Source organism: Salmo trutta, chromosome 1, assembly GCF_901001165.1.
Source record: "Salmo trutta chromosome 1, fSalTru1.1, whole genome shotgun sequence".
Lineage (NCBI taxonomy): Eukaryota > Metazoa > Chordata > Actinopteri > Salmoniformes > Salmonidae > Salmo > Salmo trutta.
This window is the reverse complement of record NC_042957.1, coordinates 68269997-68288686: the sequence shown is the minus strand read 5'-3', so window position 1 is coordinate 68288686 and position 18690 is coordinate 68269997. Positions and strand designations below refer to the sequence as shown.

The 18690-nt window shown below is 41.4% G+C and overlaps 1 protein-coding gene across 2 annotated transcripts in view; it reads right to left on the bottom strand.

Annotated features, from left to right (window-relative positions):
• Positions 1-18690, bottom strand: part of LOC115206191 (somatostatin receptor type 5-like) — a 48339-nt gene that overhangs the window by 8669 nt on the left and 20980 nt on the right. Inside the window, exons 2-3 of one of the 2 annotated variants that reach the window (XM_029772889.1) lie at positions 10217-10973; positions 9121-9574 (exon numbers count right to left, since the gene is read on the bottom strand). In XM_029772889.1, the coding sequence (XP_029628749.1) occupies positions 9121-9574; positions 10217-10969 (1207 nt within the window). In that variant the 5' untranslated portion in view covers positions 10970-10973. The remainder of the gene's footprint in view (positions 1-9120; positions 9575-10216; positions 10974-18690) is intronic. The other variant, XM_029772885.1, reaches the window with a different exon arrangement.

Here is an 18690-nt window from a genome sequence, read left to right as displayed (position 1 = left end):
GGGTGGGGTTATATCCTGCCTGTTTGGCCCTGTCCGGGGGTATCATCGGATGGGGCCACAGTGTCTTCTGGTCCCTCCTGTCTCAGCCTCCAGTATTTATGCTGCAGTAGTTTATGTGTCGGGGGGCTAGGGTCAGTCTGTTACATCTGGAGTATTCTCTTGTCTTATCCGGTGTCCTGTGTGAATTTAAATATGCTCTCTCTAATTCTCTCTTTCTCTCTTTCTTTCTTTCTCTCGGAGGACCTGAGCCCTAGGACCATGCCTTGGGACTACCTGGCATGATGACTCCTTGCTGTCCCCAGTCCACCTGGCCATGCTGCTGCTCCAGTTTCAACTGTTCTGCCTGCGGCTACGGAACCCTGACCTGTTCACCGGACGTGCTTGTTGCACCCTCGACAACTACTATGATTATTATTATTTGACCATGCTGGTCATTTATGAACATTTTAACATCTTGACCATGTTCTGTTATAATATCCACCCGGCACAGTCAGAAGAGGACTGGCCACCCCTCATAGCCTGGTTCCTCTCTAGGTTTCTTCATAGGTTTTTGGCCTTTCTAGGGAGTTTTTCCTAGAGAGTTTTTCCTAGCCACCGTGCTTCTTTCACATGCATTGCTTGCTGTTTGGGGTTTTAGGCTGGGTTTCTGTACAGCACTTTGAGATTTCAGCTGATATACGAAGGGCTATATAAATAAATTTGATTTGATTTGATTTGATTTAGTCTGCTTGAAACATGTAGGTATTACAGACTGGGTCAGGGAGAGGTTGAAAGTGTCAGTGAAGACATTTGCAAGCTGGCCAGTGGATACTCTAAGTACGCATTCTGGTAATCCGTCTGGCCCCGCGGCCTTGTGAATGTTAACGTGCTTAAAGGTCTTACTCACATCTGCTATGGAGAGCAATATCACACAGTCGTCTGGAACTGCTGGTGCTCTCATGCATGGCTCAGTGTTGCTTGCCTCGAAATGAGCATAGAAGGAATTTAGCTCGTCTGGTAGGCTCAAGTCACTGGGCAGGTTTCCCTTTTTAATCGTTGATAGTTTGCAAGCCCTGCCACATCCGACAAGCATCAGAGCCAGCATAGTAGGATTCGATCTTAGTCCTGTATGGAAGATTTGAATGTTTGATGGCTTGCTGGAGGTCATAGCAGGATTTTTTATATAAGCGCCCCGATTAGTGTCCCGCTCCTTGAAAGCGGCAGATCTAGCCTTTAGCTCATTTTGGATGTTGCCTGTAATCCATGGCTTCTGGTTGGGATATGTATTTATAGTTACTTTGGTGACAACGTTGTTAATGCACTTATTAATGAAGCTGGTGACTGATGTGGTAAACTCCTCAATGTTATTGAATGTGCCAGCATAACAGTCCTGTAGCTTAGCATCCACTTCATCGGACCACTTCCATATTGAGCACATTACTGGTACTTACTTTTTGAGTTTTTGCTTGTAAGTAGGAATCAGGACGATAGAGTTATGGTTAGAGTTGCCAAATGGAGGGCAAGGGAGAGCTTTGTATGCGTTTTTGTGTGTGGAGTAATAATAATCTAGAGTTTTTTCGCATCTAGTTGCACAGCTGACATGCTGTTAAAAAGGAGGTAAGACAGATTGGAGTTTCCCTACATTCAAATCACTGGTCGCTAGGAGCGAAGCCTCTGGATGTGTATTTTCTTGTTGAGCCCGGTCTTAGTGCCAGCCTCGGTTTGTGGTGATAAATAGACATGTACGAAAAATATAATAATATGGTCTGCAGTTTATCATGAGGTATTCTAACTCCGTCAAGCGAAACCTCAAGACTTCCTTATTAGCATTAGAGAGTGTGGGGGCAGTATTTTCACGGCCGGATGAAAAACGTACCCAATTTTAACAGGTTACTACTCTGGCCCAGAAAATAGAATATGCATATTATTAGTAGATTTGGATAGAAAACACTCTGAAGTTTCTAAAACTGTTTGAATGGTGTCTCTAATTATAACATAACTCATATGGCAGGCAAAAACCTGAGAAAAAATACAAGCAGGAAATGAAAATCTTGTGGCTGTACTATATTCAAATCATTGCCAATAAAACACACAGTGACAAAGGATTCATTTTGCACTTCCTATGGCTTCCACTAGATGTCAACAGTCTTTATAAAGTTGTTTGAAGCGTCTATGATGAACAAAGACCGGATGAGAAGGAAGGGAAGTTGATGTCCCTGGGATGTTGTCACTTCATTATTGCGCGTTCATGCGCGTTCATGTGAGATGAGACCTTTTTCAAAACGTTTTTCAAGACACATGAAAGGTCCGGTTGAAATATTACTGATGTTTCACGTTAAAAATGGCCCTAAAGATTGATGCTAAACAACGTTTGACATGTTTGAACGAACATAAATAGATTTATTTTTTTACTTTTCATCTTGACTTTTCCCTCCCGCGCCCTACATTTTGAGTAGCCTACCGAATGCGCTAGTTATTTGGACATAAATTATGAACTTCATCGAAAAAACAACATTTGTTGTGGACCTTCTTCTGATGAAGATTATTAAAGGTAAGGGAATATTTCTAATGTTATTTATGATTTCAGATTATTGCAAAGTGTGCTTTCCCAGTAAAGTTATTTTGAAATCTGTCAATGCGGTTGCATTCAGGAGATGTTCATCTATAATTCTTTGAGTAACAGTTTAATACTTTAACCACTTTTTATAATGAGTATTTTTTGTAAATTCACTGGCAGTTTTGGGGGAGACACATTTTCTCAACGACACGCGCTGATGTAAAATGCTGTTCTTGGATATAAATATGAACTTGATAGAACAAAAAATGCATGTATTGTCTAACATAATGTCCTAGAAGTGTCATCTGATGAAGATTGTCAAAGGTTAGTGTATAATTTTAGCTGGTTTTCTGCTTTTGGTGACGCCTGTCCTTGAATTGAAAATGGATGTGTGTACTTTTTTGGCTATGTACTCTCCTAACATAATCTAACTTTATGCTTTCGCCGTAAAGCCTCGTTGAAATCGGACAATGTGGTTTGATTAAGGAGATGTTTATCTTTCAAATGGTGTAAAATAGTTGATTGTTTGAGAAATTGAAATTATTAGATTTTTGCTGTTTTGAATTTCCCGCCATGCTAGCAATCCCGTCAGTGGGATTCTATCCCCAAGAGGTCCCTAACAGGTTTTAAGAAAGAGACACACACCTCTTCCCCCTTAACCCTACCCGCAGCTGCCGTTCTGTGCCTACAAAAGACAGCTAGATGTACACTACCGGTCAAAAGTTTTAAAATACCTACTCACTCAAGGGTTTTTCTTTATTTTTACTATTTTCTACATTATGGAATAATAGTGAAGACATCAAAACTATGAAATAACACAAATGGAATCACGTAGTAACCACAGAAGTATTATATTTAACATTCTTCAAATAGCTACCCTTTGCCTTGATGACAGCTTTGCACACTCTTGGCATTCTCTCAACCAGCTTCACCTGGAATGCTTGTCCAATAGTCTTGAAGGAGTTCCCACATATGGTGAGCACTTGTTGGCTGCTTTTCCTTCACTCTGCGGTCCAACTCATCCCAAACCATCTCAATTTGGTTGAGGTCGGAGGATTGTGGAGGCCAGGTCATCTGATGCAGCACTCCATCACGCTCCTTCTTGGTCAAATAGCCCTTACACAGCCTGGAGGTGTGTTGGGTCATTGTCCTGTTGAAAAACAAATTATAGTCCCACTAAGCCCAAACCAGCTGGGATGGTGTATCGCTGCAGAATGCTGTGGTAGCCATGCTGGTTATGTGTGCCTTGAATTCTAAATAAATCACAGACAGTGTCACCAGCAAACCACCCCCACACTATAACACCTCCTCCTCCATGTTTTACGGTGGGAAATACACATGCAGAGATCATCCGTTCATCCACACTGCGTCTCACAAAGACATGGCGGTTGGAACCAAAAATCTCAACATTTCCACCGGTCAAATGTCCATTGCTTGTGTTTCTTGGTTCAAGCAAGTCTCTTCTTATTATTGGTGTCCTTTAGTAGTGGTTTCTTTGATGCGTCTATTACTATTACTCAAACTTTATTTGGGCTGCAATGCCTGAGGCTGGTAACTTTTTTTTTTGCGACTGAACTTCAAGAAACTTTGAAAGTTCTTGACATTTTCCAGATTGATTGACATTAGTGTCTTAAAGTAATGATGGACTGTCATTTCTCTTAGCTTTTTTGAGCTAAACTTTCCATAATATGGACTTGGTCTATTACCAAATAGGGCTATCTTCTGTGTAACCCCCTACCCTGTCACAACACATCTGATTGGCTAAAACGCATTAAGAAGGAAATAAATTCCACAAATTAACTTTTAAGAAGGCACACCTGTTAATTGAAATGCATTCCAGGTGGGTACCTCATGAAGCTGGTTGAGAGAATGCCAAGAGTGTGCAAATCTGTTATCAAGGCAAAGGGTGGCTATTTGAAGAATCTCAAATATAACATGCTTTGTGTTATTTCATAGTTTTGATGTCTTCACTATTATTTTACAATGTAGAACATAGTCATAATAAAGAAAACTTTTGACCGGTAGTGTATATACGACTGATAAGGACATGGATGATACCATGGCTGTACTAAATTCTACAGGGACTTCAAGTTACGAAAAAAAGAAAGCATGGGAACTGTAGAAATATCTGAACATTATGAAATGGGTATGAACACACACGCGCTCAATTACATGCTCGCTTACACATACGGACTTATACATACACACACCTGATCTCACTCTCTTCTTTCACTCTCTCTTTCTCTCTCTTTTCTCTTCTCTTCTCTCCCTCTCTCTCTTTTGTTGAGAACTGTTTTATAATTTAATGTATTTATTGTAGGTCTATCTTTTTTATGTATTTGTCGACAAGTTTATATATATTTACAACAAGCAAGGGGAAGATATCAGAATAGGGGCATTGGGGAATAATAACATATTGTACGGAATACATTTGTACTGTAGTGAAGCCGTCTCTAGAGTAATGCAAGGACCCTTTCATGATCATGTGAAACGTTAATTGCTATGGAAATGCTGGGATGTGTTTTTCAATGATGTTAAAGGTAATTATGGTTCAACTATGACGGTGATACGATATGGATTACAGTTATCATCATGAATATTAAGGCTATACGCACTACATGTTGCACACATAGACACTCAAATATGCAAATTGGTGGAGTTATCATTTATTTGGACATCACACATTATAGTCTTACTCTTATACAGACATTGTACACACTCTCACTAAATCCCATCCAATATCACACATCAACCTACTCAGATTTACTACACACATAATCTCTTGTCTCAATTTTCTAACATCTGTGGCACATGCAAACAGGCAAGGGAATAAAACAAATATTGGTAGAACCTATTTCTTGAATTGTAAATATCAGACATTTGAAAGCTCTAGTTTTGGCCGTCATAATACCTCGGATGGCAGTAATTTTACAAGCACTAAAATATGGTCAATTTAGACTGAGAATAGTATCTAGTTATGGTAAGGGGTGAAATAAGTATAGTTATAATTCAGCCACGCTCAAGGTCCTAAACGATATCATAACCGCCATCGATAAGAGACAATACTGTGCAGCTGTATTCGTCGACCTGGCCAAAGCTTTCGACTCTGTCAATCACCTTGGCAGACTCAACAGCCTTGGTTTCTCAAATGACTGCCTCGCCTGGTTCACCAACTACTTCTCAGACAGAGTTCAGTGTGTAAAATCGGAGGGCCTGTTGTCTGGACCTCTGGCAGTCTCTATGGGGGTGCCACAGGGTTCAATTCTCGGGCAGACTCTTTTCTCTGTATACATCAATCATGTCGCTCTTGCTGCTGGTGATTCTCTGATCCACCTCTAGGCAGGCGGTACCATTCTGTATACTTCTGGCCCTTCTTTGGACACTGTGCTAACTAACCTCCAGACGACCTTCAATGCATACGACTCTCCTTCCGTGGCCTCCAACTTCCAACTGCTCTTAAATGCAAGTAAAACTAAATGCATGCTCTTCAATGCCAAACCTGCCCACCCGTCCAGCATCACTACTGTGGACAGTTCTGACTTAGAATATGTGGACAACTACAAACACCTAGGTGTCTGGTTAGACTGTAACCTCTCCTTCCAGACTCACATTAAACATCTCCAATCCAAAACAAAGCATCCTTCACTCATGATGCCAAACATACCCTCGTAAAACTGACTATCGTACCGATCCTTGACTTCGGCGATGTCATTTACAAAATAGCCTCCAACACTCTACTCAGCAAATTGGATGCAGTCTATCACAGTACCATCCGTTTTGTCACCAAAGCCCCATATACTACCCACCACTGCGACCTGTATGCTCTCGTTGGCTGGCCCTCGCTTCATATTCGTCGCCAAACCCACTGGCTCCAGATCATCTATAAGTCTCTGCTAGTTAAAGCCCCGCCTTATCTCAGCTCACTGGTCACCATAGCAGCACCCACCCGTAGCACGCGCTCCAGCAGGTATATTTCACTGGTCACCCACAAAGCCAATTCCTCCTTCGGCCGCCTCTCCTTCCAGTTCTCTGCTGCCAATGACTGGAACGAACTGCAAAAATCACTGAAGCTGGTGACTCATATCTCCCTCACTAACTTTAAGCACCAGCTGTCAGAGCAGCTCACAGATCACTGCACCTGTACATAGCCCATCTGTAAATAGCCCATCCGTAAATAGCCCATCCAACTACCTCATCCCCATATTGTTATTTATTTTATTTATTTTGCTCCTTTGCACCCCCTACTTGCACACTCATCTTCTGCACATCTATCACTCCAGTGTTTAATTGCTATAATTGTAATTATTTCACCACTATGGCCTATTTATTGCCTTACCTCCCTTATCCTACCTCATTTACACACACTGTATATAGACTTTTTCTATTGTATAATTGACTGTATGTTTGTTTATTCCATGTGTAACTCTGTGTTGTTGTTTGTGTCACACTGCTTTGCTTTATCTTGGCCAGGTCGCAGTTGTAAATGAGAACTTGTTCTCAGCTAGTCAACCTGGTTAAATAAAGGTGAAATAAATACATAAAATAAAAAATATATAATTGTAACGGTTTAGCAGATAAAAAAAAGAAGATCAGTCTTTTCATGGCTAAAAGAAAAGGAATATAACATATACTGTTTACAGGAAACTCTCTACATCCTTAGATGAAGTTGTGTGGAAAAAGGAATGGGATGGTCAAATACTTTTCTGTCATGGACAAAGCTACTCAAAAGGTGTGATGATATAAATTAACAAAAATGTTGATCTGAATGTGCAAATAGTCAGGAATGATTCGCAAGGAAGGTGGATCCTTTTAAATATCTCAATAGACCGTAAAGGTAATCACTCTACAAACTGTCATCACCATGCCCCTAAGGAAATCACAAATATTATGGACGCATTAGAAATAGTGGATATTTGGAGACTAAAAAACCCCGACCTAGTGAGATATACATGGAGGAGACTTAATCAAGCTAGTCGTCTTGACTACTTTCTTGTCTCTTTCTCTCTTGCAAAAAAGTTTTAATAGGAAACAGAATGTGATCGGATCATCATCTAATTGGCATTCACATAACTCTTACATATTTTCCACGTGGATGGGGATATTGGAAATGTAATCAAAGTTTACAGGAGGACAACTTATTTTTAACTAAGACAAAATCATTTATAACTGAATTTTTCCAGTATAGTATAGGTTCAGCAAATCCCCTTATTGTTTGGGATACCTTTAAATGGGATACATTCAATTCAATATTCATCAATCATTTAAAAAAAACAGTTTCTGGCTAAAGAGACAAGACTAACAAGGGATATACATTAACTAATAGTACAGGTAGATAGCAATAAAAACAATACTACAGAAATACAAAATAAGTTAGAGAAAAAACAAAAAGAACTTGAGGAACTTATTCAAGAATGATATAATGTAATCTATTTCAAAAATTAAGCAAACTTTATGGAATATGGAGAAAAATGCACAAAATTCTTCCTGAATCTCCAATACAGGAACACTAACAAAAATAATTTGCAGAAACTTGTCACTGAAGACAGTCATCTATGATTCTCCGAATGGTATTTTAAAAGAGGAAGCTAATTATTTTAGGCAGATGTTCTCTTTTCCGTCATCCTCTCCCACTGAATGAAGATTATAGTAAGGAATTCTTTCCAAATAATATAAAAAATTTAAAATTAACAAATGTAAAGAAAGATCAGTGCGAAGGCCAAATTACAGAGGAAGAACTTTTTGATGCTATTAAATCCTTTCAGTCTGGAAAAACCCCAGGGCTTGATGGCATACCGGTGGAGGTATATCAAGCCTTTTTTTTAAATACTAAAAGCGCCATTGCTAGATTGCTTTAACTACTCCTATAGAAATGGTAGTCTGTCAGGTACTCAGCAGGAAGGTCTGATTTCTCTATTATGAAAACAAAGACCCAGATGGCAAATATAAAGACCCAGTCTATCTAAAAAACTGGAGTCCCCTTACACTTCAATGTTGTGATGCAAAAATACTAGCGAAATGCACAGCACTCAAAAAAATGAAATACGCTGGAGGCATCAACCGTAGAGGAGAAATCAGTGGTACCCATTTACAGTACTAGTGGGTGTAACTAACTACCAGCACACAGTACACTGGATCCCCTCAGTGTCATAGCTTCTGATCAGGAGGGTTTACTATGTTAGGCTTCCAGAGTGATTTTTCAGCTCCTCTCACCCTCTATGCTTTAAAGCAGTTGTGGGCCAAGGAGAAGGGTAAACGCCCTGTGTAGTAAGTGCTTATTAATCTATTCTACTTCTTAAGATGCTCTGCAGGTGAACAAAACTATCAAGTACTATCTTAGATGAATATAAATTACATATAAATTGGCTGTGAATCTAGTTATATTGTATGCTGCGGTTGACTACCAATGAATGAAACTGACAGCCTTCAAGATTATCTTTGGCAGACTGACCAAAATAATTGATACCTGACAGCCATTCACAGTTCTTGGGTAGAATATTGACCCATAGAATTAGTAGTCCACCCATCACAGAACGTTCACTTTATTGCGAATGTCCGTTCTAGTCGTTTCATTTCTATAGATTTACCTACTTGGTTGTTCTGCATGTGTCCATTGTTGAAGTCCATGATCCGGGGGGTGAAGAGCGGGTCATGCTGCTGCGTCGTCTCCACCCTCTCCAGCCTAGGGGATATGGGACGTCCCCCTCCACTCCCCATGTCTCCTCCGTCCCCCACTCCAACCCCGTTCGCCTTGTGGAGACACAGGACCTTCCTGAAGCTCTGCTTGAAGTTGTCAGACAGGAAGCCATAGAGGAGCGGGTTGGCACAGGAGTTGACGTAGGTCATGATGACCAGGAAGAAGTAGACGCCGGCGGTGACACTGTTCTCTGGTATGATGAAGACGAGGTTGACTATGTTGGTGGTGAAGAAGGGCAGCCAGCAGATGACGAAGACCACCACGATGATGACCACCATGCGGGTGACTTTGCGTTCGGAGCGGCGTCGCCTGGTCAGGCCCGCCCTGGCCCCGGCAGACTTCACCTGTAATGAATGGGAGGTTTTGGTCTGTGACTTTGTGAAGGAATACCTTTGGACATGGACACCTTTGAAGATCACTATATTGAGAGGTTTTATAGTGGTTTGGAGAGGTTTTAGGCCCAGGCCAGGGTCTAAGGCACTGGTCCATTGGGTTTGGAAATAGAAACAAACCTAAGAACCATTAGAATTCCGTTTGGGACAGTGAGAAGAAGGGATTAAGGACTCAAATGGAATGGGGCCTCAAACAAATGGATTGGGGCCTCAAACAAATGGAAGGCGGCCTCAAACAAATGGAAGGGGGCTTCAAACAAATGGAATGGGGTCTCAAACAAATGGAATGGGGTCTCAAACAAATGGAATGGGGTCTCAAACAAATGGACTGGATCCTCAAACAAATGGAATGGGGTCTCAAACAAATGGAATGGGGTCTCAAACAAATGGAATGGATCCTCAAACAAATGGAATGGGGTCTCAAACAAATGGAATAGGGTCTCAAACAAAGGAATGGATCCTCAAACAAATGGAATGGGGTCTCAAACAAATGGAATTGGGTCTCAAACAAATGAAAGGGGCCTTAAACAATGAACAAACAATGAACAACATAAGACTAAAGAAGATGTGGGTTATAGTACAACCCAACTATACCTTGATGATGATGAGCAGGTAGCAGAGGCAGATGATCAGCAGGGGGCCGAAGAAGCCCAAGATGGCCGTGTACAGGATGAAGACTGTTGACCACAGGTCCTGGGGATCAGGCCAGCTCATGTTGCACGAGTTGAAGCGGTCCTGAACATCTGAGTAGATGGTGACCGGCAGTACCACCACGAACGACACCACCCACACCAGCCCGTTGATGATCTTAGCCACCTTCGGCTGCCGCCACTTGACGCTACGAATGGGGTGCACCACGGCCAGGTAGCGGTCAATGCTCATCACGGTCAGGCAGAAGGTGCTGGTGAACTGGTTGATGGAGTCTACCGTCATGACCACGCGGCACAGAAACTGCCCGAACGGCCAATAAGAGAGCACGTTCTGGGTGGTCAGGAAGGGAAGTCCTAGGATGTACAATTCATCTGCCAGGGCTAAGTTCAGAAGGTACATGTTGGTGACAGTCTTCATCTTGGCATAGCGCAGGACCACGTAGATGGCCAGCGTGTTGCCCAGAAGGCCCACCATGAATACAGTCATAGAGATTACTGCAGTGATAACGGTGCTGCTGTCCTGGAAGGGAGCGCTCTCGCCGGACTCGTTCATGAAGAGGTTGGTGACCGTGGAGTAGCCCCTGGAGGAGGAGGAGAGGTTGAAATCCCCAGGGATGGAGGTGCAGTCTTGGGGATTCATAGCGGGAAGGTGGGGGTGGGGTTGGAGGTCAGGAAGATGAATCAGGAAATGGCCCATAAAGCTGAAAATAAAAATAGAACTGTCAGTTATTGAGAATGGAAAATAGACATTCTAGTAGCCTAAAGTAATGGACATTTTGAAAAGAACAGAATAGAAGAAGAATATAGAATAAATTAGAATAGAATTTAACATCATTAGTCATTCTGACATTTGTCTATGAAAACCATCTTATGGATGAAGTTTCAATGTTTTTGTTATGTAATAGTGTGTTATTTCTCCTTTTCCACTATACTGCTTCACTACTCCACTTTGTTCACCCACAACAGCACATGGACATTCTCTGGGCAGGGGGCCCATATTGACACTGTTCACTGTGTACTTCATCAGAAAAACAGCAAATTTCCATGGACTACCTCAGGCAGGCATACATCCATGCGCTTCTTCCACGTATTCCCCATGCCGCTTTACTACAAAGCAGTCACCCTGCCACTGACTTGGTAAATAGCTGAAGGATGGGGCTGGAGAAATGTAACCAAAGTGGTCACCCTGCCACTGACCTGGTAAATAGCTGAAGGATGGGGCTGGAAAAATGTAACCAAAGTGGTCACCCTGCCACTGACCTGGTAAATAGCTGACGGATGGGGCTGGAGAAATGTAACCAAAGTTTTCACCCTGCCACTGACCTGGTAAATAGCTGATGGAGAAATGTAACCACTCTGAAGTTCATAGACAGAGCTATGGATGCAAGGACTGACCATCCAAGATATCCAAATTATACTTTTAACCATTTTGAGGCTATACAGTGTTTGTTTACAATTGCATTGTTTACAAACAAAGGGGTAAAACATGGTTATATTTGGGTTCTGATGGGGTTCTGTTTGGTTCTGATGGGGTAAGACAGTGGAACTAAACTCTTATACTCTTCAATGGGTTTATATGATGAATTCTAAGTCCAAAAATGGACGTAACAATCGCAGATTGCCCCTACTTTAGGTTAAGACAGAAATGGACAAGCAGGTTCCAATCAGCACAATCTTAGTAGGCTGGCTAGTCTATCAATGGCGTGCAAGTCCTGGACAATGCTGGTTGTATCTGATTGAAGACTCGGTCAAGGCTAGGTCAAGGGTTGACATGTTCTTGTTCAAGATGGGTCAGTGTTTCTGAGAAAACCCCTAGCCCTAGCTGCTGAAACCTGTTGCGCCAATAAGTGGTCTGATGTGGGGATTCATTGAACCGCAGTCCAAAACATTGGAATGACGTCCATTCAACAGCCTAGTGTTGTGACTATAAACAATTGCATGTGGCATGGAGGCGAAGTTGCATAAATCGGTTTGACATTTCTGTCAATCTAAATCAAAACTATTGTAAGGACATAATTGTCTGACTCTATTAGCGCAAAATCATGACAGTTTCTATTTTTACTCATGAAAAATTGCACTTTCCAGTACCTAAAAATTGGTTATATAATATTCTAATTTATACAGAAAATAAAGAAAACATAACATGACTTTAATAACTCATGTTTGTGCCATTTACAGAGGCAATCCGCAGTTACTACATCCATTTTTGGACCATTAAATGATTGATATATAGGCATTGATTCTTGAATAATATACTTTATCAATGCCTCATGAGCTTAGTTCAACTGTAGGAGCTCATCAGAAGCCAAAATATAAGCTCGTTTTACTCCAATGTTTGTAAACAAAGTCAATGTAAACAACCACTATAGCTTTAAAACATGGTGAAACTATCATTTCAATCTCATGGAGGGTAAATCCTTGCATCCATAGCTTTGTCTATGAATTTGTGAGTGGTTATATTACTCAAGCCCCACCCCTCAGCTGTTTACCAATACAAGTAGCGGGGTGAGTGCTTTGTAATATTTTGAACTGCAGATTGCCCCTTCAAACTACACTTTGCTATCTATAAAGGACCAATCTCGGTTAACCCAGACCTAAAATCTCACGTAATTCGTTTTTTTTATGTTTACATAGTCTGTCCATAAAAGATTAATAAAGGACACATTGAAGATAAACTGCCAGTAGGTTGATTTTAATTTCTTATAAACCTAATTTCTTATGCAGATTAATAACAGTATATTATACAGTGACAGTCATTCCCACATTAAGATGTTGGAAACAGCTATGAAGTGTCCATGATTGGCATAAGCCCACAGTAGTGAAAAACTCATTATTGTAGTTAAAAGAAATAGAAAAGGACTCTTCCTAAGACAATGTGTGTGCTTTCTAGCTTGTCTTGATGTATTTATGGGTGATAGGATAGCCTGAAAATGTGAAAGTTGGTTTGGTGTCTAGCTTGTACGGTTCAAGTTTAAAATTTCAAGTTCTATTAATTATACACTACTCAAAAAAATAAAGGGAACACTTAAACAACACAATGTAACACAATGTAACACTTCTGTGAAATCGAACTGTCCACTTAGGAAGCAACACTGATTGACAATAAATGTCACATGCTGTTGTGCAAATGGAATAGACAACAGGTTGAAATAATAGGCAATTAGCAAGACACCCCCAATAAAGGAGTGGTTCTGCAGGTGGTGACCACAGACCCCTTCTCAGTTCCTATGCTTCCTGGCTGATGTTTTGGTCACTTTTGAATGCTGGCAGTGCTTTCACTCTAGTGGTAGCATGAGACGGAGTCTACAACCCACACAAGTGGCTCAGGTAGTGCAGCTCATCCAGGATGGCACATCAATGCGAGCTGTGGCAAGAAGGTTTGCTGTGTCTGTCAGCGTAGTGTCCAGAGCATGGAGGCGCTACCAGGAGACAGGCCAGTACATCAGGAGACGTGGAGGAGGCCGTAAGAGGGCAACAACCCAGCAGCAGGACCGCTACCTCCGCCTTTGTGCAAGGAGGAGCAGGAGAAGCACTGCCAGAGCCCTGCAAAATGACCTCCAGCAGGCCACAAATGTGCATGTGTCTGCTCAAACGGTCAGAAACAGACTCCATGAGGGTGGTATGAGGGCCCGGCGTCCACAGGTGGGGGTTGTGCTTACAGCCCAACACCGTGCAGGACGTTTGGCATTTGCCAGAGAACACCAAGATTGGCAAATTCGCCACTGGCGCCCTGTGCTCTTCACAGATGAAAGCAGGTTCACACTGAGCACATGTGACAGACGTGACAGAGTCTGGAGACGCCGTGGAGAACATTCTGCTGCCTGCAACATCCTCCAGCATGACCGGTTTGGCGGTGGGTCAGTCATGGTGTGGGGTGGAATTTCTTTGGGGGGCCGCACAGCCCTCCATGTGCTCGCCAGAGGTAGCCTGACTGCCATTAGGTACCGAGATGAGATCCTCAGACCCCTTGTGAGACCATATGCTGGTGCGGTTGACCCTGGGTTCCTCCTAATGCAAGACAATGCTAGACCTCATGTGGCTGGAGTGTGTCAGCAGTTCCTGCAAGAGGAAGGCATTGATGCTATGGACTGGCCCGCCCGTTCCCCAGACCTGAATCCAATTGAGCACATCTGGGACATCATGTCTCGCTCCATCCACTAACGCCACGTTGCACCACAGACTGTCCAGGAGTTGGCGGATGCTTTAGTCCAGGTCTGGGAGGAGATCCCTCAGGAGACCATCCGCCACCTCATCAGGAGCATGCCCAGGCATTGTAGGGAGGTCATACAGGCACGTGGAGGCCACACACACTACTGAGCCTCATTTTGACTTGTTTTAAGGACATTACATCAAAGTTGGATCAGCCTGTAGTGTGGTTTTCCACTTTAACTTTGAGTGTGACTCCAAATCCAGACCTCCATGGGTTGATAAATTGGATTTCCATTGATTATTTTTGTGTGATTTTGTTGTCAGCACATTCAACTATGTAAAGAAAAAAGTATTTAATAAGATTATTTCTTTCATTCAGATCTAGGATGTGTTGTTTAAGTGTTCCCTTTATTTTTTTGAGCAGTGTATATATGAAGGCTATCTGTCTGTTGTAACGGATATTGCCGTTGCACAAGCAAGACGCAGTCTACACATTGCATTGGGGAAAAACGAACAGCGTTTTTTGTGATGATGTAATCTTTATAGTTATGCTGCCATATAGCCAGTTGCTAAAATAAGAACTCTGTCTCCCTATAGCCAATGCTTGCACATCGAATCGCTACTTACTGCCTGTCTGTGGCTTGCTTTTTGATATGCTGTGTACATCTAGCTTGCCTAAATAGCTGCATGTAGGCCAACTCCCCTCCTGAAAAAAAGAACACGAAATTGCTAGACTGCCTGTTGTGTCGTTCTCATGTTTGCTTTGATTACTGTTACAACAGACAATGAACTAAGTTTGTTTGAACAAGCAGCAGGGGAGTCACGAAATGAGTGAGCACTAAGGCAACAGCTGAAATGACGATCCTGCACATGCGCAAAAATCTCAGTATCTTTAGCGTAGCCACTCTGTATAATTTAACGTTTTTAACATTTTAAAGTGGTTTTAATATTTGTAGCTGAAGTGGTTAAAGTTTATTAGCATTATGTCTATATACATAGAGTATACCAAACAGTAGGAACACCTTCCTAATATTGAGTTGCACCCCCCCCAACCCCCCACAACAGTTGTGGTTGGCTTGATGTCCTTTGGGTGGTGGACCATTCTTGGATACACATGGGAAAATGTTGAGCATGAAATACCCAGCAGCGTTACAGTTCTTGACACAAATCGGTGCTCCTGGCACCTACTACCATACCCCGTGCAAAGGCACTTCAATCTTTTGTCTTGCCCATTCACCCGCTGAATGGCACACACACACAATCCACGTGTCGATTGACTCAAGGCTTAAAAATACTTCTTTAACCCATCTACTCCTCTTCATCTACACTGATTGAAGTGGATTTAACAAGTGACATCAATAAACTATCATAGCTTTCACTTGGATTCAGCTGATCAGTCTATGTCATGGAAATTGCGTGTTTCCTAATATTATGTCATTATAGTTTCTAAAGGTTTTAGAGAACTTGAAGCTAGGACAGGCTAAGCATCTTAAAGTTGGTCTAAAAGCCAAGGAGCAGGACCGTTTTGAATAGCTACCACTGTATTCTTATGCTTCCCATTCAAACCCATGTTAATTTATGTGTATGTTAAATGGTTATAAATCCAAAAAGTATAAATAGTATCAACAAGCCGTATGCAAGCCATCTAAGTTGAGTCAGTCTGCACATTTCAACATTGGTTTGAAGTTCATAGCTTAACCCTGTAAGTCCCATGGTTGCACAAATGCATTGCTTCCAAAAAACATTGCATTATGTACAGGTCCTAAACGAAAACATCATGACACTACCTAGTGCATCTCCTTACACCCAGATGTATCTCTGAGCAGTATGTGTTGTGTGTCTGTATGATTATTGTGGCATCAGTAGACTCTGAAACATCAGAAACCTGTCCACTCGTCTAAGACTACACCAGTCCACCAAACAAGCATATGTTGTAAGCCATCCATGCAAGTACATGACATGAAATATTTTTTCCTATCTTCTCTAAGATGTAGTGATTATGTTAAAAAAATAAAATTCAGAAACAAACATTCTGAGCCAGAGCTAGAGTTAGATTTGTAAGTGCTGCAAAAATGCAACATTGGGCTTAAAGGGTTGCCAAACTGAGACATAAGGGCCACATTCATATATGATAGACAAGTTAGAGAGATTGTTTACCTTCCAACATCAAAATAACTCAAATGTATATATTTCAAAAACAACAAAAGAATGTGGTTTATAAGGTCAGAATACTGCCATTACATCCATTCATTTCATGTTAAAGAAGTAAGGTCAAATTGGGATTTAGGAGGTGCCTAAACCTCCTGACAACAATACTGACAGCAGCACTTATCACATCATACTACAGGTTATCGGGGGACCTACACTTTTTGTGGAGAAAGTCAGTAACTGTGAGAAAGTCAGTTCTGGTTACTTTTTAAAAGGACATTCTACTCCAAAATGAATGAAAATAAAATTATGCTGATATTTAAAATATACTTTCCCCCTCCAGAAATGAGCCCAATAACATATTGGACAATATTATCAGGCAGGGGTTATCATTATCGCCTGATGTAGCCCATATGATGCAACATAGTGTCTATAAATAAATAGGCTGAGGGTTACCCATCTGCATTTACCCCATTTGGCTAATCATTAGCTACATCACAAACTATAAAGTATAAACATTAGGATATCTTGTTGCTAGTTAGCAGCACATTAATGACTTGAATGCCCCCCCAAAAAAAAACATTCCATTGGCACACAGCCAATGGACTAAATGTTCAAATCCTGTTGCTGCAGGATTATTTTGCTGCGACAATACAGGTGAAATGAAGATCCTCCATCTGTAGTAACACTAGAAAGACAAGTGATCCTCCTCTTTTAACAGTGACCATCAAAACTGCTTTCAAAGGTGTGTTTTCCTGCGACTGCATTAAGAATGTTGTACAGTGAGTGACAGGGCATACATATTTCTCTCCCTGTACAGCACTCGCAATTTGAATACGCCTTTGAGAGTAATATATTATAGGCTGAACAATTGAATAGTTCAACTATTCTACAGTGGGATTCTTTGATTTTGCTGTTGCTTACTCCCCTTACAAAAAAACATGCAATCACTGCCGGTTGGTATACAGCCTGGAATCAAACCAGGGTCTGTAATGACACCTCTAGTACTGAGATGCAGTGCATTAGACCGCTGCTCCACTCCGGAGCCCACACCAAGACATTTAAAAAAACAACCACGTAAAAATCACATTTGCATTTTCACATGTACGAAAACTCCACAGGTGAAAATCTCCCTTTCACGTGTGATTTTTTTTACATTTTACATTTTAGTCATTTAGCAGACGCTCTTATCCAGAGCAACTTACAGTAGTGAATGCATACATTTCATACATTTCAATTCATTTCATACATAATTTTTTTTCCCGTACTGGGAAAATGGTGATGGTGAAATAGTGTTATTCTCTTCACATCTGAAAAAGTGTTGTTAACATGTTGCAGTAGCAATGTTTCTACATATGGAATTGTAAATTCTGTAATGCCATTCTGTAAAAAGGCAACTTAGCCTATCTGAGTATAATAATTAGTGTGTTAAAAATTATTATTTCTTATTTCTGAGCCATTCATTTGGAGTGTTACCTGGCAGACCGGGTCCAATTTAAACCCTGGTACTGTCACGTCCTGACCAGTATAAGGGTTATTTGTTATTGTAGTTTGGTCAGGACGTGGCTGAGGGTATTTTGTTTATGTGGTTCGGGGTGGTGATTTATGTAGTAGGGTGTTTGATTTATTATTTCCGGGTTTTGGTCTATGTTCTTTCTGGTTTGTGGTATTTCTATGTGTAGGTTAATGGGGGGTTGGACTCTCAATTGGAGGCAGGTGCTTTCTCGTTGCCTCTGATTGAGAGTCCTATATATGGGTAATTGTTTGGTGTAGTGTTGTGGGAGATTTTTTCTTGTTTTGCCTGTGTGAGTATGACAAGACTGTTTTGTTGTTCATGTGTTCTTCGTTTTGTTGTTTTGGTGTTCTCTTTATTTAAAATAAATATAAAGATGAGCATCCACATTCCTGCTGCGTTTTGGTCCTCTATTCCCAACGACAAACGTTACAGAATCTCCCACCACAATAGGACCAAGCAGCGGAGAAGGTCAGCGATGGGAATATGATATGGACTGTCGGGAAAAGGAGACATGGGCAGAGTTGAGGAGAGGCATTTCCAGGGCTGTGGAGGATTTAAGGGAGCCCGAGTGTCACGTCTGATTTGGACTGGCGGATAGGCGGAAT